This window comes from Amblyraja radiata, chromosome 6, assembly GCF_010909765.2.
Source record: "Amblyraja radiata isolate CabotCenter1 chromosome 6, sAmbRad1.1.pri, whole genome shotgun sequence".
NCBI lineage: Eukaryota > Metazoa > Chordata > Chondrichthyes > Rajiformes > Rajidae > Amblyraja > Amblyraja radiata.
In genome coordinates, this window is record NC_045961.1 from 28,938,070 (window position 1) to 28,961,733 (window position 23,664).

Genomic DNA, 23,664 nt, shown 5'->3' on the forward strand with positions numbered 1-23,664 from the left:
AACATCTGCAGTTCCTTCCTACGTAAATGGAAGCTAGATGCCTAATTGAGCTTGATCTGGCCAATGACACAACGTGTCACCGCTACTACAGCCCTGGTGTTCGTCTTAATCTCCACAGAAATTCTCTCTTCTTCAATGATTGTTGGTGTATGGAAACGTTCAGTGGAATTCTGCCTTTGTGTGAGCAGCCTATATAATCTATCTAGGTCAACGTCTTCTTTACCTACTTCATGTACAAATTATGGACTCCACACTACTTGGTGGTTTGGAATTATCTTGGACTTAATCTTGCTGTCAAGCAAATTGCAAACAGTTGATGGTGAACAAACTGATTGTTTCTGCATATAATAGCACGACGCAAATGATAACGTTTCATCTCCAGTTGGTTATTCCCTTTTCCTGAATATGCAATGGAGTTAGTCACATTTTAGCATAGAACATAGAACAGTACAGCACAAGAATGGGTCGTTTGGCCCACAATGTTTGTGCCGAACATAATGCTTAGTTAAACTGATCTCATCTGCCTATACACGATCCATATGACCCAATTCCTTGCACTTCCTGTGCCTATCTTAAAGTCTTTTAAATGCCACTTTGGTATCTGCCCCACCACCATCTTGGCAATGTATTCCAGGCCCCCGCCACTCTTTGTGTAAAAACATAACTTGCCCTGCAAATCTCCATTAAACAATCAATAATCATAATTGAAAGTTTAAAGCTCGTATTACAACTGTCCCCACTGTTGTTGGGCATATCCACCCTGGGGTAAAAGGTTCTGACTGCCTACCCTATCTATGCCTCTGATAATTTTATATACTTCTATCAAGTATCCCTTCAACCTTTGACGTTCCAGAGAAAACAATCCAAGTCTATCCAACCTCTCCCTGTAGCTGAAACCTCTAATCCAGGCAACATTCTGGTCATCCTTCTCTGCACCCTCTCCAAAGCCTCCACATCTCCTATTGGAGTGCCCAGAACTGCACTCAGTACTCCAAATGCAGCCTAATTAAAATCCCATCGAGCTGCGTCATCACCTTGCTAATGGTCTGACACTACTGGGCAATGTTGTTAATCCTGTGCTTGATTGTTTGTTGTCTTTCTTGTGAGAGCAATGTCAAATGCCTGCTTCAAATATAATTTATTTTCAATTTTCCTCCTTTGAATATACACATTTTGGCATTCTACATGATAATAAAAAGCTTAATAGTTCAGAATTAGATGATAATTATTCCATAGTCATTGGACAGCAAAACTGTACACTTTTGTGAAATTATTAGTGCAGTGTGTTCTTAACGTTGGTGGTGACTTTCAACTGCTTGGATATACGTATATCACTGTCTGTCTTTGGCTATTTGTAATTTGATGAGGATGCGGATACTGGGACAGTCAATTAAAGTGCTCCTCTACCACAAAATCTCAACACAAATTCTTGGTTGAATCAAGCAATATAACCGGCATGTGGCGCCAGCAATGGCTGCCTCGCCAACAATCTGTCTGACCCTTCCTTCTTTGTTGCTCTTTTTAGTATGTGTTAAATGTATGTTTTCAGTGTTCTTTAGCTTATTTTATGTGGGGATTGGGGGAAACTTTCTAATATCTTACCTCGATGGAGATGTGATTATTTATTTATTTATTCCCCCCCCCCCCCCCGTATCGTATCTCCATCCGCACTGCGGCCTAACATCGAGGAGTTGGCGGCCTTTGCTGGAGACCGACTTTGGGAGCTCCAACGGCAGGAGCCTGCAGGACTTACCATGTTGGAGCTTGCGGTCCCTTTGCCAGGGATCGGCCTCGGAGCTCCAACCGTGGGAGCCTGCGGACTTTAACATCGTGGAGCTCGCGGGCCCTGGTTAGAGACTGACTTCGGGAGCACCAAGCGCAGGAGTTTCGACCGGCCCGATACAGGAGCTTCAATCGCCCGGATGCGACAGGCTTTGATCGCCCAGATGCAGGAGCGTCGATTGCCCCGACTGCGGAGAGTTCGACTGCCTCGACCGCGGGGGAAAAAATGATGGAAGAAGATTAGACTTTATTGCCTTCCATCACAGTGAGGAATGTGGGGAATCCGCTGTGGTGGATGTTTATGTTAACTTTTATGTATTTGTGTGTCTTGTTGCTTTCTTTATCGTATGGCTGTATGGTAATACGCATATCACTGTACCTTAATTGGTACACGTGACAATAAAAGACCTTTGAAACTTTTGAACTTTCATGTGTATATGGGATAATTCTAACTAAATAGAGCACTTGCCAATTGAGCAGGTCAAAGTATAGTTGCTTTGTAACAATGCAAGAATTAGGAAAAGTAACTCTAGTTTAGGAGTGACGTTAAACAACATTGTAATAGATGATAATTACAATTATAGGGTTTACTAATCTACACATGTATAAAAATATATAACCAATGAACTGTTTGTTTTAAGTGATTCTGATTTAAATAAAGCAGCAACCTGTTGAAGCTTTGAATAAATATACAACCATTGAATGAATAATAATCTACTACAACCGAGTCTTTACATGCACTGTATTAACTCTACTAAAATAACAAATCATGTTTATTTGGAAATCTTGATGATTTAAATATTTATTTACCTTCACTTTTCACCATATCAGCAATGTGATTGATTCCGATGTGTGTTAACCAGTTGGTCAAAGCTGCAGAAGCCCAGTTTTCACAGGGATCCATACCGTTAAAGAGTTAAACCCGCACTGCAACACAATATTAATACATACTGTCAATAACACTCTGTGATTGAATGGTCTGGCTGTATTCCTTTGTCAATTAATATATGTTATTTTTATTTTTCCCGCAAATAATACGTCAAGTGTGTTTTTTTTATTGGACTATATTATTCTTCTATTGTTTCCTTTGTTATAACGGATGCTTATTGAATTTCTGAATGACTTCTTTTACTCAGAAAATGTTGTGAACTTCAATGCAAAGATCCACAAACCTGTAACTCTCAACGTGGTTGACACCAATTATAACTCTGCAGACATAAAAGATGCAATTTATGAAGTCCTGACAATTTATTTTGAGAGGTGGAGATCATAAGGTCAGGTCTTCATTGCTGCCACACTACATTAATAAGTACTAAATTAGATGGGAATTATTCCTTAGGAACAAGAGCTACTACTTCAGAATGGCTGAAGTGTCACTCTTGGATTGCTCATATCTGGGGAATAATTCCAGCATCTTGAGATAGTAATTTAAGATAAATGAGTATTAGCTCTGCATAATAATGTAGCCCCATACTTTCACTGCATTTTATCCTATTTAAGAAACAATGAGGCATTCATCACAGTTAACATCATAATCAATGTAATGTTCAGATATAAAGACTTCATACAGCAATATCCAAGGTGATGACTCATTGAAGATTACTTTCCCTAAATGTAATTACTTTACAAAATGATCTGACTTGCCAAATTCATGATTAGGAAAGCTTACTGCTTCTCGTGAGAAATCTTGGAAATATCAATAATTCTCCTATTGATTCTCCTTCTTCTTGCGTTTGAGGAAGCAGAATTCAGCTGCAGCGGGGTAATGCCATCCGGTTCGACATCCGTAGGTGCGCATTTTCAAGATTATAGTTGCATTGCATGATGGCAGAACTTCAAGGATATGAGAGTGATGGAAACCGTATTGGACAGACAACTCTGGTGGTTTTGCTCCACCATAGGCAGTCATGAAAATGAATTTAATAAATTAATTTGTCATTTAAAAAACAGAAGTGGTTTACTAATATTTTTAAAGAAAGGTAACTGAACCACTCCACGTACATGTTTCTATACATGTGATTCCAAATAACAAAACTGGCTTGTTGTTAGGGCAACCTCCACTGGGTCACTCCCATTCTTGGTGGGATGGACTACGTACAGACCTAACAGCTAGAACCCGAGCCGTGTGTCATTAGCGGTGGTTTCACAATTCTAAACCACAGCTTAAAGTCATAGAGAAATACAACGTGGCAGTGGGGCCCTTCGGACCATTGAGTTCACACCGACCATCAAGCACCCATTTTACATTAATCCTACATTAACTCCATTTTTTCCTTCTCCACACATTCTCTTCAGCTCTTCCCCAGATTCTACCACTCACCCACGCACCAGGGGTAACTTAGTTAGGCCAATTAACCTAACAACCCACACACCTTTGGGACATGGGAGGAATCCCATGTGGACCAGGGACTGTGCACAAACGTCACATAGGCAGCACCCAAGTACATGCTTGAACCTGGTTCTCTGGCGCTACAAGGCAGTAGCTCTACTTTGATAACTTGCTATAAGGAGCGGGTTGAAGGCAGTGGGGCTACTATTGTGTAACTTAAAGGGAGCTGCCTGTGTCATTCCCAGTAGCTGAGGTATGATGCTGGAAACTGGTTTTAGTTTTGGGTACATAGTAAGTGAAAGAAAAACCTTTGCCAAAGAGATGTGCAAGCAGGTTCTGGTGGAGGATCATCCTGAACAGTTGGGTGAGACTGAACTCTCTGCTCAATGGTGTTTTCCCCAGGGCCACAAGACTGAGACAAAGAACAACTGCTGTTGGAAGATGATCAATTCAGTGAAAGGCACCCTTCGTTCTGCCTGAAACATCTGTCTTTCATATGCATGTTCCTAGGTCCGGGATTAAAGGCTGAGGGATGCAGTGAAGCTGGGTGCAACCCATTGCTTAAGGACATCATGCCTTTAGTCATTGAATTATATGGCCACAGAAGTTAAGCAAAACCAAAAAAAAAATGTCATGCTAATGTACTGTGGATCTTGTTCATAAGCCCTTGGTTGCCATCTCAGTCCTCCCCACTCAATCACCATCCCTTATCATGAACCTGCCATACTGGGCGTGACCCTGACTCCCAACGCTCCGACATGAATTCTCCGCTAAGATCGTCTGATTTAGGATTTTCCTTTGTCCACTCCTAGCCTCTCGTTAGGTTAAATATATCTCACCGGGTAGAGAAATGAAATAGCTCAGTGTTGGCATTATGTATTTGTTATGAAAGCTATGTACAATGACCAGCATTATTGAATGTTCAAAAACGTCACTCTTTCCTAACATGCAGTAACTGCATCAGGCAAGCCTAGGGTATGAACTTGAGAAAACAACGTCTCCTTTCTCTATATTTCAAAACATATAATTTGTTTATTAACTAATGGATTTTATGCAGAGGCATCACAAGCATGGAAAATGGTTGATGATCAAGCATACTTGATTCCTTCTTTGATTATCAGAGATTTAAAAGACATTTGAACAGGTACATGGATAGGAAAGGTTTAGAGATAATGTGTGCAGTCTGAAGAAGGGTCTCGACCCGAAACATCATCCATTCCTTCAATCTAGAGATGCTGCCTGCCCCGCTGAGCTACTCTGGCTTTTTGTGTATCTAAGGTTTAGAGAGATATGGGTCAAACATGGGCAGGTGGGACTAATGTAGTTGGGGCGGGCGCCTTGGTCGGCATTGACAAGATGGGCCGAATGGCCTGTTTCCATGCTGTATGACTCGATGATTCTACAGAAACCAAATTAACCTACTGCACTTATAGGATATGATTAGAAACTGAAGCACCAGGAGGTATTCAATGCTGTTATATTTCTTGTGTAGGATTGTTTGCCTTTATTTTCTGTTGGTTTTAGTGCAGTAGAGATGACAGGTAAAATGGTGCAATGTCCCTCCAGCAGGATGTGGGAAGTTAGGGAAACTGCTGGTGTTCCTGTTGACTAAACTTGTGGAGATTGTGTACACATGTAGCTCTTTATTGGGGAACAGGAGCTGTGGCCGGACGACCTCAGGATTGTCCAGGAGAACGAGAGCTCCATGGAACTAAGTTAGAACATGGTCGTATCTAAGGTATAGGAAGAGAGTAGGTGGGTGACCCAGAGGAAAGGGAGTAGGCAGAGAGTTCAGGTGATCCCTCTGGACATTCTCCTTCAAAAACAGGTATACCCTTTCAGATACTCTTGAAAGGGATGACCCGTCAGGGCTGAGAAGCAGAGTAGCAGTTGGGTCTGTGGTAATGAGACAGGCTTTGAGACACAGTGGGGAAGGGTAATGTCAGGCAGAGCAACAGTGGTAGGAGACTCAATAGTTAAGGAGGCGGGCAGGAGGTTCAGTGGCAGCAATCCATACTCCATGGTGGTGCGCTACCTCCCTGGTGCTAGGGTCCAGGATATATCGGAGACATTCACAAAGAGGGGGATGAGCAACCAGAAGACATTGTGCATGTTGGCACAAATGACATGGGTAGGAAAGGGGATGATGTTCTGCAAATGAATATTGGGAGTTAGGCAAAAGGTTACAAAGCAGAACTTCCCGGGTAGTGACCTCTGGATCACTCCTGGTGCCACATGGAGAAATGACTCCTGGTGCCACAGGAAGATAGGACAGACGAATGAATGGCCAAGGAGTTGGTGCAAGGGGCAGGGACTCATATTTTTGGACCGTTGGGATCGCTTCTGGGGCAGAGGTGACCTGTACAAGAGGGATAGATTGCACCTGAACTGGAAAGGAACCAATATTCTGGCAGGCATGTTTGCTAGTGCTACACAGATGGGTTTAAATTAGATTAGCAGCGGGGAGTGCTCCAGTATCCTCCCACACTCCAAAGACATACAGGTTTGTAGGATAATTGATTTGGTAGTGTAAATTGCCCCTAGTGTGTGTAGGATAGTGTTATTGTGTGGGGACTGTTGGTCGGTGTGGAATCAATGGGCCGAAGGGCCTGTTTCTGTGCTGTATCTCTAAACTAAACTAAACTCTGATAAGATCAGGGAATGGGTTCAAGAACATCTGGGGTCAGTTTGAGATTTATTACAATTTCACCTTAGATCCAAACAAAACCAATTCGATTTTGGAAGTTAACATTTTCCCCTTTATTGCTTGTCTGTCTCTGCCATTATTTTCAATTGCAGAGCTGTAAAACATTTCTATATTTTTTTCCTTTTCTTAAGGGAGCTATTTTGCCTCCTGCACTATTTTGTCTAACTTTCTTGTCTATGGCATAGTGGAATTAACCAACATGAAATACAAATTAATGAGACTGGAAACAAGTGGAAATATTTGATTGGAATTGATCATTCCTATTTAACACTTTATCAATAGACAATAGTGTCCAAGAAATCCTGAAATGGGAGGGGAGAGGAGACTGAGGTTGTGGTACATATAGGTACCAACGACATAGGTAAAAAAAGAGAAGAGGTCCTGAAAGAAGAATTTAGGGAGTTAGGTAGAGAGTTAAGGAGAAGGACTGCAAAGGTAACAATCTCAGGATTACTGCCTGTGCCACGCGACAGTGAGAGTAGGAATGGAGCGAGGTGGAGGATAAATGAGTGGATGAGGGACTGGTGCAGTGGGTATGGATTGAAAGGAAATAGTAAAAATTGGAAAGAGCCATGGTTTTCAAGGGAAATTGGACACTTGGTTCGGAAAAAGAGGGAGATCTACAATAATTATAGGCAGCATGGAGTAAATGAAGTGCTTGAGGAGTATAAAGAATGTAAAAAGAATCTTAAGAAAGAAATTAGAAAAGCTAAAAGAAGATATGAGGTTGCTTTGGCAAGTAAGGTGAAAGTAAATCCAAAGGGTTTCTACAGCTATATTAATAGCAAAAGGATAACGAGGGATAAAATTGGTCCATTAGAGAGTCAAAGTGGACAGCTATCTGCAGAGCCAAAAGAGATGGGGGAGATATTGAACAATTTCTTTTCTTCGGTATTCACCAAGGAGAAGGATATTGAATTATGTGACGTAAGGGAATCAAATAGAGTAGTTATGGAAACTATGAGATTCAAAGAAGAGGAAGTACTGACACTTTTGAGAAATATAAAAGTGGATAAGTCTCCAGGTCAGGACAGGATATTCCCTAGGACATTGAGGGAAGTTAGTGTAGAAATAGCAGGGGCTATGACAGAAATATTTCAAATGTCATTAGAAACGGGAATAGTACGGAGGATTGGCGTACTGCGCATGTTGTTCCATTGTTTAAAAAGGGGTCTAAGAGTAAACCTAGCACTTATAGACCTGTTAGTTTGACGTCAGTGGTGGGCAAATTAATGGAAAGGATACTTAGAGATAATATATATAAACATCTGGATAAACAGGGTCTGATTAGGAACAGTCAACATGGATTTGTGCCTGGAAGGTCATGTTTGACTAATCTTCTTGAATTTTTTGCAGAGGCTACTCGGGAAATTGATGAGGGTAAAGCAGTGGATGTTGTATATATGGACTTCAGTAAGGCCTTTGACAAGGTTCCTCATGGAAGATTGGTTAAGAAGGTTCAATGGTTGGGTATTAATGGTGGAGTAGCAAGATGGATTCAACAGTGGCTGAATGGGAGATGCCAGAGAGTAATGGTGGATGGTTGTTTGTCAGGTTGGATGCCAGTGACTAGAGGGGTGCCACAGGGATCTGTGTTGGGCCCACTGTTGTTTGTCATGTACATCAATGATCTGGATGATGGTGTGGTAAATTGGATTAGTAAGTATGCAGATGATACTAAGATAGGTGGGGTTGTGGATAATAAGTAGAGTTTCTCTTTATGCGAGAGCTCCAGACTGACGCTATAGAGAGAGAGAGAGGACGAGAGAGAGATGAGAGAGATAGAGAGAGAGAGAGAGAGAGCGAGAGCAGAGGAGGAGAGAGAGAGCAGAGAGAGAGAGAGAGAGAGTAGAGAGAGAGAGAGAGAGAGAGAGAGAGAGAGAGAGACGAGAGAGAGAGAGAGAGAGAGAGAGAGAGAGAGAGAGAGAGAGAGAGAGAGAGAGAGAGAGAGAGAGAGAGAGAGAGAGAGAGAGAGAGAGAGAGAGAGAGCGAGAGAGAGGAGAGAGATCTCGAGAAGAGAGCGAGAGAGATGAGATAGGAGAGAGCGTAGAGCGAGAAGAGCTGAGAGCAGGCCTTTCCCCCTCTTCTCACACCCCGCTCTCTATCCCCTCTCTCCCCCTCTCTCTATCTCCCCCTCTCTCTCCCTCTCTCTCTCTCCCTCTCTATCTCTTCTTCCCTCTCTCTCCCTCCCTGATTGGATGCAACCCCCTTAGAGACAACGGCTGATGCCCGTTTTTTCCCCCTCATTTCAAAATCATACTGTTCCGATTTTTCACACTTTTTAACTTAAAAATCAGAACAAATATGATAAAATCGGACTAGTTGGCAGGTAAGCTCCAGGTGTGGTCTCAGTAGGGCCCTGTACAACTGCAGAAGGGCCTCTTCGCTCCTACACTCACCTCCTCTTGTTACGAAGACCAACATGCAATTTGCTTTCTTCACTGCCTGCTGTACCTGCATGCTTACTTTCAGTGACTGATGAACAGGACCCCCACATCTCGTTGTACTTCCCCTTTTCCCAACTTGACACCATTCAGATAATAATATGCCTTCCTGTTTTTGCCACCAAAGTGGATAACCTCGCATTTATCCACATTAAACTGCATCTGCCATGCATCTGCCCACTCATGTAACCTGTCCAAGTCACCCTGCATCCTCATAGCATCTGCCTCATACTTCACTCTGCCACCCAGCTTTGTGTCATCTGCAAATTTGCTAATGTTACTTTGAATCCCTTCATCTAAATCATTAATGTATACTAGACCAAGGGCAGACCCGTTGGGTCTGCTCCCCCAACGCAGCCGTTCCCTACCCGTAGCCCCCACGGGAGACGTGGTCCTCCAACTCAAGCGGCTCAGGAATGAGCAGTGCGGCTGTTTTTAAATGGCGTCTTTGAGGCGAGATGCGGGCGCCAGCAGCCGTTATGGTCGCTGGCCAGCAGGAGACGACAAAATGAGTGAGTGGAGGGGGGGGGGGGGGAAGTATTTGATTAAAAACGTGTACTTAAACACGACGAAATGTAATGAGGAGCGGATACTTAGAAAGAAAAGTGAAATCTCTACCGAAATGGAAAAGATCTCGGCGATTGAGCGTCTGGATTCGGCGTGGCAATGAATCAAAGGCAGAAAGGCAGCCGGACGGCAGGCAGCAGCCGGACGGCAGGCGGCAGCCACAGAGTTTTAATAGTATACTAGACCAAGTGCAGACCCGTTGGGTCTGGTCCCCCAATGGTGTGATCCCCCAACCCAATATTCGTCCAATGGAACTGAAGCCGTTCCCAAATGTAAGATTCCAGCACTCCCCTGCCTCCCTCAGCAGTGGATTAAAAAAAAAATCAAAATTGCACCTCCCCTGCCTGCTGCAGCAGTGAAAGGTTCAGAGTGTTCCTGTCTTGCAAGTTTGTTTCGATGTGTGTTGGAAGCTGTTTCGAAGTGTGTTGGAAGCTGATAGGAAGGAGCAGCCGTCAACCAATCAAAAGGCAGAAAGTCAACGAATCAAAAGGCAGACAGGCAGCCGGACGGACGGATGTCGGACGGATGGGGCGAGAGTTTTATAGAATAATAGATAGATAGATAGATAGATAGATTGTAAATAGCTGCGGCCCCAGCACCGAGCCTTGTGGTACCACACAAGTCACTGCCTGCCATTCTGAAAGGGACCCATTAATCCCTAAGTCTGAAGAAGGGTTTCGGCCCGAAACGTTACCTATTTCCTTCGCTCCATAGATGCTGCTGCACCCGCTGAGTTTCTCCAGCATTTTTGTGTACCTTCGATTTTCCAGCATCTGCAGTTACTTCTTGAACCATTAATCCCTACTCTTTGTTTCCTGTCTGCCAACCAATTTTCTCTCCATGTCAGCACTCTACCCCCAATACCATGTGCTCTAATTTTCCCTACTAATCTCCTATGTGGGACTTTATCAAATGCTTTCTGAAAGTCCAGGTACACTACATCTACTGGCTCTTCCTTGTCTATTTTCCTAGTTGCATCCTCAAAAAATTCCAGAAGATTAGTCAAGCATGATTTCCCCTTCGTAAATCCATGCTGACTCGGACCGATCCTGTTACTGCTATCCAAATGAATCCATTATTCCATCTTTTATAATTGACCAGCATCTTCCGCACCACCGATGTCAGGCTAAATGGTCTATAATTCCCTGTTTACTCTCGCCCGCCTTTCTTAAAAAGTGGGGTAACATTAGCTACCCTCCAATCAACAGGAACTGATCCTGAATCTATAGAACATTGACAAATGATCACCAATGCGTCCACGATTTCTAGATCCACTTCCTAAAGTACCCTGGGATGCAGACCATCAGGCCCTGGGGATTTATCAGCTTTCAGTCCCATCAATCTACCCAACACCATTTCCTGCCTAATGTGAATTTTCCTCAGTTCCTCCGTCACCCTAGGTCCTCTGGCCACCTATTACATCTGGGAGATTGTTTGTGTCCTCCTTAGTGAAGACACATCCAAAGTACCTGTTCAACTCGTCTGCCATTTCCTTGTTCCCCATAATAAATTCACCTGTTTCTGTCTTCAAGGGACCCACATTTGTCATAACTAATTTTTTTCCTCATCGCATATCTAAAGAAACCTTTACTATCCTGCTTTATATTCTTGGCTAGCTAACCTTCGTACCTCATCTATTCTCCCCATATTACCTTTTTAGTTATCTTCTGTTGCTCTAAAATTTTCCCAATCCTCTGGCTTCCCGCTCATCTTTGCTATGTTATACTTCTTCTCTTTTATTTTTACACTGTCCTTGACTTCCCTTGTCAGCCATGGTCGCCTCTTACTTCCCTTAGAATCTTTCTTCCTCTTTGGAATGAACTGATCCTGCACCTTCTGTATTGTTCCCAGAAATCCCTGCCATTGTTGTTCCACTGTCATCCCTGCTAGGGTCTCTTTCCAGTCAACTTTGGCCAGCTCCTCCCTCATGCCTCCATAGTCCCCTTTGCTCAACTGTAATACTGACACTTCCGATTTTCCCCTCTCAAATTGTAGATTAAAACTTATCATATAGGAAGTCACTACCTCCTAATGGCTCCTTTACCTTGAGTTCCCTTATAAAATCCGGTTCATTACACAACACTAAATCCAGAATTGCCTTCTCCCCGCCCCCCGCTATCAATGTTGAGGAGAAGATTCCAATTCAGCCATAACAAGAACAAATGTAGTAATAAAGTAACTCGCTCAAAGCATTTTCCAATACCAGTAACCAGCCCAGTTTTTACTTTTGATTACAATGTTTTAAATTATATTCTTTGGTACAAAGTTCTGTCTCAAATTAAATTAAAACAAATTATCATTTAGGAGCTAAATAAATTGAAAACTGAGCTGGAATGTTTCAACGTAACTGATGAAAATGCTGGAAAATAAGTGGTTAGTTTTACATTGTCATATCTAATGGTGAGAATGAATAAATGGCAGGCATTTGTTTTGGACTTTGATCAAGATATTTGATTTTGGAATCTCTACTCAGTGCCAGTGAAACAGACTATTTAATGGGAGCAAAAATTCCATAGATGCTGGAAAACTGAAATAAAAAGCACTCATCAGATCAAGCAGCAGCGTGGGTTGAGAAACGGAGTTTCACATTTCAGGTCAAAGACAGTTCTGGTGAAGGATAGGCCATACCCTTCTTCAGAAATGTTTCCAGCATTTTTGGTATTGCTTCAGATTATCCTGTTCATACACAGCAAACAGGTTTGAGGCCTCTTTAGATATTTTACAAGTGCCTCATTCTATGACTGGATCTTTTTCTTCTTAATTGCTTTATTGATGTGCAGATGTCACTGGCAAAGATTCCCAAAGTTGTGCAATTCCAAGTGGGCAGCCGTGGGAAATAGGAATCTGACTCATTTGGCGTCTTTTGTATTTTCACTATCTTTTCTCAAAGATGATATAAGCATACACATATTTCTCTATGCCCATGTTCTATATTTTTAAAATTCTTCACTTGCACTTTAGACTTTAGACAGCATTGAAACAAGCCCCTCGGCCTGCCGAGTCTATGCCGACCAACAATCACCCTGTACACTAATACTATCCTACACAGTAGGGAAAATGTATTTTTTTTAAGCTAAGCCAATTAACCTATAAAGCAAAGATAGACACAAAAAGCCGGAGTAACAGTGGGACAGGCAGCATCTCTGGAGAGAAGGAATGGGTGATGTTTCGGTTCGGACTGGTTAGGGTAGGGATAAGGGAAACGAGAGATATGACAATAGACAATAGGTGCAGGAGTAGGCCACTCGGCCCTTCAAGCCAGCACCGCCATTCAATGTGATCATGGCTGATCATCCACAATCAGTACCCCATTCCTGCCTTCTCCCCATATCCCCTGACTTCGCTATCTTCAAGAGCCTTATCAAGCTCTCTCTTGAAAGTATCCAGAGAGCCAGCCTCCACCAACCTCTGAGGCAGAGAATTCTACAGACTCACCACTCTCTGTGTGAAAAAGTGTTTCCTCATCTCCGTTCTAAATGTCTAAATGTTTCTTCGACATTGTGATAGTACCTGTTGCAACAAAAGTGTGTATGGATGGGTTCCAACTGCATTTCTAACAGCTAAATTAGGTTTACATGGTTAGAGAACCAAGTCATGCAGAATCATGAGACGGAATCTCTGCTTCATATAGACGATGATGTGGAGAGATAAACAATGAATGAAAAATATGCAAAAAAATAACGATGATAAAGGAAACAGGCCTTTGTAAGCTGTTTGTAGGGTGAAAATGAGAAGCGCGTGTGACTTAGGTGGGGGAGGGATAGAGAGAGAGGGAATGCCGGGGCGACCTGGTGAGAGAAATCAATATTCATACCCAGTAATTCATACAGTAAGCTGCCCAAGTGAAATATGAGATGCTGTTCCTCCAATTTGTGTTTAGCCTCAATTTGACAATGGCGGAGACCGAATGGGAAGGAGAATTAAAGTGTCCAGCAACCTGGAGATCAGGTTGGTTCAGGCGGTAAACCTGTATGTCTTTGGAGTGTGGGGGAAACCGGAGCACTTGGAGAAAACCCACGTGGTCACAAGGAGAACGTACAAATGCCGTTCAGACGGCACCCGCAGTCGGGATCGAACCCGGATCTCTGGCGCTGTAAGGCAGCAACTCTACTGCAGCGCCACCGTGCCGCCCATTGGTTATTTAAAATAAAAAGTCCTATCAGGTTCCTTCTTAAATTTACTAATATTTTCTATTTCCAGCATCTCCTTTGTATAATATAGTTAACTCTAGACTGTCTGCTCCACTATTTAACATTTGACTTTTAGTCCACAACTCTGATTGCAGAATTTATAATTGTACCAAAATAATTTATTTGCCTCAATTTATCTGCATCTTTCAGAATTGTTTAAAAAAATCTGTCCAGTAGATTAGGTATCAAACTTCAAGCAATAGTTTACCTGCTTAACTATATACCCTTCCCAAAAAAAGGACTTTCTCACAGTAAAAATATAAAAAGAATACTGCATTGGACAGCACAATAAATGAGATCAATTATCCAGAAGGTCATAAGGTCAATTATACTGGTTACATTTTATGTTCTTATTCCTGTACTTATGCCCTTCCTTCCTAGCATCCTTGGGATTTTGGAATTTATCTCAGATGAGTGTGAAGTGATGGATTTTGAGAAGATGACCTCGGGCAAGACATACACACTAAATGACAGGGTCCTGGGGAGTGTCGTAGAAAAGAGAGACCCAGGGGAAAAAGCACATAGTTCCCTGAATGTGGCGACACAGGTATAAGGTGTGATTGAAGTATGCAAATGGGTCCTGATCCAAAACATCACCTATCCATGTTCTGCAGAGCTGTGCCTGATCTGCTGAGTTATACAGCTTCTGCAATTCCTTGTATCTCCGAATGGCAACTAAAGTCGGGACATTATTTTACAGGTTTGCAAGTCAATGGTGAGACCGCACCTGGAATATTGTGTGCAGTTGTGGTCACCATTCTTTAGGACGGATGTGATTAAGCTAGGGAGGGTGCTGAACAGATTCACAAGGATGCTGCTGGAACTGGAGGGCTTGGGTAATAAGGATAGACTGGACTGTAATAAGGAGGGACTATTTTCCCATGAGCGAATGAGGCTGAGCCTTATGGAGGTTCATAAAATCATGAGCAGCATGGTTAAGATGGATGGTCACATTCTTTATTTCCCAGGCTAGCGGAGTCTAAAACTAGAGGGCAACACTTTTATCACACTGATTTGCAATCTGTAATAATCAATGAAAAAATACCCTACCTTTGCAATGAGTCGCTGATGACTATTTATCTGTCTGCTGTTTGTATGAAGCAGGGTATAAAACTTCCAAATCCCAATACTGCAGCCCAATGCTATATTCAGTACCCTGAGGTCCTTTAAAGCTTAATGTAGTTCATTGCTATGTATTGACTTTCATATTCCATATCTCGTGATCAAGACCAGAATGTTGTTGTTCTTTTTGTAAGGCTTTAATATAACATACATATACAGCCCTATGTCTTTCTTTTCTTACACGGCATTCAGTATGATTCCATATCAGTCTTGTTTGTGCTTTGTTTCATATTTATGATTGAGCTTTAATTTGTTTGCTGAAAAGACTGCATTTAGCATTGGTAGTATGTATGCTCAGGAATTTGAGACTGAGCATGCCTGAATACTTCAGACACATGTCATACACAAAGTTACCTTTGTGCATGTCCTTAATTAGTGAGTGGGGGGGGGGGGGGGGGGGGGGTGTCATGTTGGCAAAGTTGTTTTACCTACAACTCCATTCTAATTCCCTGCTTACCAATACATTGCACTTAATTTACTTTCCCAGTTCAATAAGGTTAGTAAGAAAATTGGGCCCATTCATGTAGTTTTACCTGGAGTTGCTATATGTACAGCTTTAACGACAGTGAAATAAATTGGGTGTGATTCATTTCCACTGATACCACAATTATTTTTTTTGGACATCTACCCTTTATGCATCAACTAAGGGACTCTGGTTGGTTGTGTCAGCATCACAAGAGACCATATTGCACATGGGGCTTACTACAGGGATACCTTAAAGCAGAGAAAACAAATGCAGGCGGATTTCTTCCTAGCCGACTGATTCACACAATGTAAATTTATAAACTAAGACAATAAAATTATTAAGCCCCACTGAGCAAATCGCACACGTCCCCCTAGCCAACTGTTTGTTAAATGCCTCTAACAGTGGCCAGTTTGCTGGCCAGTTTTCAACTCAATGTTAGCGAAATCAACTTTAAAAAAAAATTTAAATGAAAAGGATTATCCACCATATAAGCATTGAACAGGCATTTGAGGTATAATGCTTTGTTGAGAGCCAAGTTAAACTATTAAATCAAAATAAGCAAACCATGGAATTCCCACAATACCCAGTTGGAATAAAGGCTATGATTAATAAACAATAAGACTGTACGTACAATATGTATCACAAGGCTGATAGAATGCTTTCAGAATATTGGACAATTAAGTGGATCATATTACTGTAACTCAATAAGCTTACATGGAATTCCAATTTTATATGAAAAGAACTCTGTAAAATGATCACAAAAAAATTATTCAAACATGCAAGCATGCATTGATGACTTTTGATTATTATTACCATTATTATTATTATTATATTCCCCTGCAGGAGCAGCCATGTTAAAAATGAGCCGTGAACAGTGATTGCAACACAGTGCTAAACAATTACACACTGCAGTTCCATACCCGGGAACCAGATCCCATGAAGTGTATGTTTAGTAACACCACATTCCATAAGAAATAAGTTTTAAATAATCCAACCTTATTAAGCCTTATAAATCTCATGCTTAACTCCTCAAACATTTGAACCATAATCAATAATGTTCTCTGGGCAATGGTGCTTGTTTTACAAGCAGTGGTCACGTTTCACACACTCAGAATTGTCTTTGTTCTCAAATCATGGAGCAACAAGAACTCTTATCATCATTAAACATTCAAATATTGTTTGGTATATCTGGGTACAAGTTCCATTTTCAGTTTCTTACCTTGTAAAAGAGAAATGTAAAGCCTTTGGTGCTAAGAGTTTTACACCATTTGCTAAGTAATCCACATCGTTTCGAAACAACGAACTCACAGCTTGGAGAACATTATGAGTCAACTTTTAGCAGTTTCTTCTGATAGAGGAATGCAGCTATGTCTGGACTTGTGTCTGTCAGGTGTGTTGGTGGAACTTGTCTTTAGCTGGAAGCGTTACAGCAAGCTTACACTGATGATTAGATTGCTAAACACATTCTTTCAAGTGATGAATGGATCGTATGATGCATGAAGCTGAGTATGAAAACTTACTTTGAAAACAGTCTTTTAAAACAAAAACTATACTTTGCTCTTCTGTTATTTGATGCAAAGTAGTTATTTTAATAAAAGCACAGATGTGAGCATAAAAAAAGATTTTTTGATGTCTGAATTGAAATGACGGTGTCATTAGCTACAGCTCCCTTCACTTGTATGTGTCTGAACATGTAGAATGATTCTGATAAAATGGGTGGTTCAAACTGGAAGCAACAACCAATGATTTATTTACATAGGTTACTGCAGTACAGTACTTACTAGCAATTATAAATCTATATCTGTCATTTTTAATTCTAATATCGGTTTAAGTGGTAATTGGACCTCCAGGACTTCCCTTTAATATCTCATTGCCTAGTAGCATGCAGCCTTATATCATTTTGAATTTAAGTTGCCTTCCTATCAATAAGATACAATTTTTCATTTCAGATGACATTGCCACAGCAACCTGGAAGAAAAGGGGATTGTTTTCCTTTCAAATTGGTATGGAAGATACACACAAAGTAATGGAGTAACTCATCGGGTCAGGCAGCATCTCTACAGAAAGAGGATAGGTGACGATTTGGGTCAAGACCCAGCACAATAACCTGGCTCTCAACACCAGCAAAACCAAGGAACTACTCGTTGCACGAGGACGGTGCCTACCGCAACATCGGAAACGTCCACGGTGAGGGCCGTTTGGGCTGACGCCCTAGGGTGGTCCAGCATAGTGGCATTGGCCAATGCAGTCTTAGCCCCCTCAAACGCCTTCTCTGCCTCCTTGGACCAGACCAGGTCTTTAGGCTTACCGGCCAGGCATTGGAACAACGGCCGCATGATGGCGGCTGCTGACGGGATGAATCGGTGGTAGAAATTAACCATCCCGATAAACTCCTGCAGGCCCTTGACAGATCAGGGCCTCTGGAAGCGACGGATAGCGTCGACCTTCTCGGGCAGCGGCTGCGCGCCGTGGCAGGTGATGCTGTGACCTAAGGATGAAATGGAACGCAATCCGAACTGGCACTTCGCGGGGTTGATCACCAACCCGTGTTCGCGCAGCCGTTCGAAAGGCAGGCGGAGGTGCCTGACGTGCTCTGCCTGCGAGCGGCTGGCCACCAGAATATCATCGAGGTAGATGAATATGAATGGCAAACCCAGACCAACCTGATCCATTAACCTTTGGAACATCTGAGCGGCGTTCTTCAGGCCGAAAGGCATTCTAAGCCATTCGAAAAGGCTACACTACTCTAAAATAAAACTAAATAGAATCTTCCCACAAATCTCTCCTATTTGTGATAAATGTCTACATCTAGAGGCTAATTTAACACATACGTTTGCAAACTGTATAAAACTTAAACATTTCTGGACTGATATTTTTGAAATAACTTCAGAAGTTATTAATACAAAACTGGACCCAGACACAAAATTAATAATACTTGGAATATCAGAACAAAGCTTAACACTCACAACAAACCAAAGAAATTTCCTCAACTACAGTATAATAACCGGGAAAAAATTAATATTAAAATTTTGGAAAGGCCCTACAACCCCCACAATTAAAATGTGGATTACGGAAATGTCGGAGACCCTATACTTAGAAAGAATTAGACTTGTCTTAGTGGACAAACAAGATCTTTTCCATAAAATTTGGGCTCCATTCATTAACTATCTGAAGGGATAGACTGGCACAGCACGAGGACCCAACTGAAACTTGAACTCAGGAATAGATGAAAAGCTATACTTTATAACCTATGAACCTATCTCCATTGATGTATTACAGGTAACCCATTCCACCCCCCTTGTTTTTCTGTTGTGTTTTTTTTTCTTTCTTTTTTATTTGTAACTTTCTACCCTCTCTTTTTCCCTCTTTCTATAAAAAATAAAAATACTAGAAGCAGAAGTAATTGATAATGGAAAATTTTAATAATGTATGACTGATGTATATGAAAAGTTTTTTTACTATAATATGTAACTACATTTTAAAATATGTCTACTTCTAATAAATAAATTTAAAAAAAATAAAAAAAAGAAAAGGCCGAAAGGCGTGATGGTGGCCGTCTTAGGGATGTCGTCGGGATGGACCGGAATTTGATTATTTCTGCGAATAAGTTTCGATCTTTGAGAAGAAGGTTGCGCCTTCCAGATGAGCTGAGAAATCCTGGATGTTTGGGACTGGGTACCGATCTGCTGTGGTTACCGCGTTCAAACGCCTGTAAACGGGGAAGCCCAAGGACTATCCGACTGCCGGACAATCCCCCTGTCCTCCATAAGCTGGAACTCATCTCGTGCAGTTTATCGGGTGGGAGGTGGCGCGCGCAGGCGTGAACCGGTGGGCCCTTGGTGGGAACGTGGTGGACCACGCCATGACGGGGCGCGGCCCTGTTGAACCAGTTGTGAGCAACTCTGAGAAGTCGGCGAGCAGGGCTGCGAAAGGTTGCTGGCTCTCAGCCACCTCGTCGAGTTGCTGTAGGGGCGTGGACGAATTACGCGGCTTGGTAGGGCACAGATCCGACACAGGGACTATGCGTCCGCCTCGCACATCGACTATCGGCCCCCAGGATCAGTTGGGCGACGTCAGCAACGGTAAACTTCCACCTGTATGGGCGGGAGTCGAAATTTAAGTCCAGGTGCGAATGTTGCTCCCGTTAACAGCCAAGAGAACGGGTCCTACCTTACCGACGCGAGTATCTCGGACGCTCGGAGGCAGGATGCTGGCATGGCACCGGAGTCCACCAGGAAACGGTGGCCAGAATGGCGATCACGGATGTAGAGGCGTTCGTTTGGGCCGATTGCGTTCGCCTCTATGGACGATTGGCCGAGGCATTTCCCTGGTACGAGCAGGGGCTCCGACATCTTCGGGCTTCGGGCCCGATTGTTGATGGTAGTAGCGCCAACGACGTCGGCTGTAGACCACTGGCCGCGGCAATGCTTTTTCGGCGCTGCGCTAGGCTTCTTCTTCCTCCCGATGTCGTCTCGCGCCTATATCTGTTTATTTATGTGTGTATATATATATTCTATGGTAAACGGATACACTGATCTGATCTGTATTTATGCCTACAATATTCTGTTGTGCTGCAGCAAGCAAGAATGTCATTGTCCTATCTAGGACACATTACAATAAACACTCTTGACGACTTTGGGGGTGCAGGTGGGGGGAGAGTGGGTGGTGGTGAAGAGCTGGCAGCGAGAAAAGACCAATCAGGCCTGGCAATAAATAATTAAATTAATCAATATACAAATTCCACAAAGAAGAACAGAGCATCTGTGGTTGTCTGGTTGTGTTTGCCTGTTCACTTTCAAGCTACCAAATTATCTTGAAATTATGAACATTTCTGAAAAAAACTCACAAGGAGAGAAAGAAGCTGTGAAATAATTTATGCATTCTCCATATGGTGTATATGCCTCTCACTCTAAAATCACAGTGTACAAAAAGACGTCAAAGAGTACCCCCCCCCCCCCCCCCCCCCCCCCCCCCCCCCCCCCCCCCTAATTAGGTGGATGAAATTTGGGAGAAGGTGTCCCAAGCCACAGATTCACCATCTGCTCTTTTTGTACACTGTGATTTTAGAGTGAGAGGCAAACAATGATTAAGGGAAGTTTGGCAAAAAAACCCCATTAAATGTGTAAAGTGGGCAACCTACAATAGGTGAGGTGGCACAGTGGTGCAGCGGTAGAGTTACTGCCTTACAGTGCCAGAGACCCAGGTTCGATCTTGTCTACGGGTGCTATCTGTACGGATTTTGTACGTTCTTCCTGTGACTGCGTGCGTTTTCTCCGGGTCATCTTCCTTTTCTGGATCCCATGTGATCTAATCCTACAGAGCAGCCTACCATGCAGATACCTATTAAACGCCTTGTTATCCCACCTATGTCCATGCAGACAACATCTATGGTTTTGTCATAGCCTCTTTGGTTACTTCTTCAAAAAAACTCTATCAGATTCGTAAGATACGATCTCCCGCATACATAATCATGCTGGGTATCCTTAATTAGCCCCTATCTATCCGAATGCACATATATTTTAACCCTCAAAATCGTCTTCACAGATAGTAGGCTCACTGGTCTATAGTCCTCAGGCTTCTAAGATAGATTTTTCGCCTTCCATCACAGTGAGGAATGCGGAGGAGTCACTGTGGTGGAAGGCGAAACCTTTGTGCCCCACCGAACTCATCTCCACATACCTTGACTCCATACTATCCCCCTTGTTCAAATCCCTTCCCACCTATGTTCTAGACACCTCAGACACTCTCCGCCGCCTCCGCGCATTCCACTCTCTAGGCCCTCACCCCCTCATCTTCACCATGGATGTCCAGTCACTCTACACCTCCACCCCCCACCAGGATGGCCTCAAAGCCCTCCGGTTCTTCCTCGACCAGAGGAGCAACCTATACCCAGCCACTGACACTCTCCTCCGCCTAGCGGAGTTGGTCCTCACCCTCAACAACTTTACGTTTGACTCCTCCCATTTCCTCCAAACACAAGGCGTAGCTATGGGCACATGCATGGGCCCCAGCTACGCCTGCCTCTTTGTCGGGTACGTTGAACAATCCTTGTTCAATACGTACCAGGGCCCCATCCCCGACCTCTACCTCCGTTACATTGACGACTGCTTTGGGGCCACCTCCTGCACCCACACACAACTGACTGACTTCATCCACTTCACCACCAACTTCCATCCGGCACTCCAATACACCTGGACCATTTCCGACACTTCCCTACCATTCCTTGACCTCACCATCTCCATCGCAGGGGACAGACTTCTGACCGCCATACACTACAAACCAACTGACTCACATGGCTATCTGGGCTACACGTCTTCCCACCCTGCCCCCTGTAAAGACTCCATCCCCTACTCCCAATTCCTCCGCATACGCCGCATCTGCTCCCAGGATGAGACGTTCCACACCAGGGCATCGGATATGTCCTCGTTCTTCAGGGAACGGGGATTCCCCTCCGCCACCATAGATGAGGCTCGCACCAGGGTCTCATCCATACCCCGCAACACTGCTCTCTCTCCCCATCCCCGCACTCGCAACAAGGGCAGAGGCCCTCTAGTCCTTACCTTTCACCCCACCAGCCGGCAAATACAACAAATAATCCCTATGTCTGCCTTCTACAAAGACCGCTCCCTCCGCAACTCCCTTGTCAATTCTTCCCTTCCCTCCCGTGCCACCCCCTCCCCGGGCACTTTCCGTTGCAACCGCAAGAAATGCAACACCTGTCCCTTCACCTCCCCCCTCGACTCCATTCAAGGAGCCAAGCAGTCGTTCCAGGTGCGACAAAGGTTCACCTGTATCTCCTCCAGCCTCATCTACTGCATTCGCTGCTCTAGATGTCAGCTGATTTACATCGGGGAGACTATGCGGAGGTTGGGCGATCGTTTCGCCGAACACCTCCGCTCAGTCCGCAATAACCTACCTGAACTCCCGGTGGCTCAGCACTTCAACTCCCCCTCCCATTCCCAATCCGACCTCTCTGTCCTGGGTCTCCTCCATTGCCAGAGTGAGCAACACCGGAAATTGGAGGAACAGCACCTCATATTCCGCCTGGGTTGCTTGCGTCCGGATGGCATGAACGTTGAATTCTCCCAGTTTTGCTAGCCCTTGCTGTCTCCTCCCCTTCTTTAACCCTCGAGCTGTCTCCTCCCATCCCCCCGCCCTCGGGCTCCTCCTCCCTTTTTCCTTCCTTCTCCCCCCCACCCCCCATCAGTCTGAAGAAGGGTTTCGGCCCGAAACGTCACCTATTTCCTTCGCTCCATAGATGCTGCTGCACCCGCTGAGTTTCTCCAGCATTTTTGTGTTTCTTCGATCTTCCAGCATCTGCAGTTCCTTCTTGAACATGGATGTTTATGTTAAAATGTATTTTGTGTGTTCCGTTGCTTTTTATTTGTTTATTGATCTCAAGCACAATTGGTTATTGACCTTAATCTCAATAGTTGAGCACAGCATTTCATCTCACTAAATAACATCTGACAACTCTCTTTTCCTGTTTCACACACAGAACAATTCCCTTTATCGCATTCTACGTTACCAAACACAAGGTGGCACCTCTCATGCTCATTCCTAACATATTCATCTTTTCTTCACTTTTCCTCAAGTCTTTCCTTCACCCTAACACTTTAGCACTCCTTCCCATCTCACATTTCACACACTTGGCTTTACATTTATAGCTTCTCTCATGTTATTCCCTGTTGCATTTCCTCCCAGTGCACAGACTACATATGCACAAATCACACACAATTCCACTCACCTTTCCCACAGTTACTCACTGTCACAGGGCGGCACGGTGGCGAAGCGGTAGAGTTGCTGCCATACAGCGCTTGCAGCACCGGAGATCCGGGTTCGATCCTGACTACAGGTGCTGTCTGTATGGAGTTTGAACATTCTCCCCGTGACCGGGTGTGTTTTCTCCAAGATCTTTGTTTTCCTCCCACATTCCAAAGACTTACAGGTTTTTAGATTAATTGGCTTGGTATAAATATAAATTGTCCCTAGTGTGTGTCGGATCGCTGGTCAGTGCGGACTCAGTGGGCCGAAGGGCCTGTTTCCACGCTGTATCT

At 43.5% G+C, this 23,664-nt stretch overlaps 1 protein-coding gene across 1 annotated transcript in view; it reads right to left on the minus strand.

Moving 5' to 3' along the window:
- amotl1 (angiomotin like 1) overlaps positions 1–16,979 on the minus strand; it is a 112,359-nt gene extending 95,380 nt beyond the window's left edge. Inside the window, 2 exon segments of the mRNA XM_033022402.1 lie at positions 2,593–2,709; positions 16,827–16,979. Of these exon segments, the coding sequence (XP_032878293.1) occupies positions 2,593–2,686 (94 nt within the window). The 5' untranslated portion in view covers positions 2,687–2,709; positions 16,827–16,979.
- Between the last annotated feature and the right edge of the window lie 6,685 nt (positions 16,980–23,664).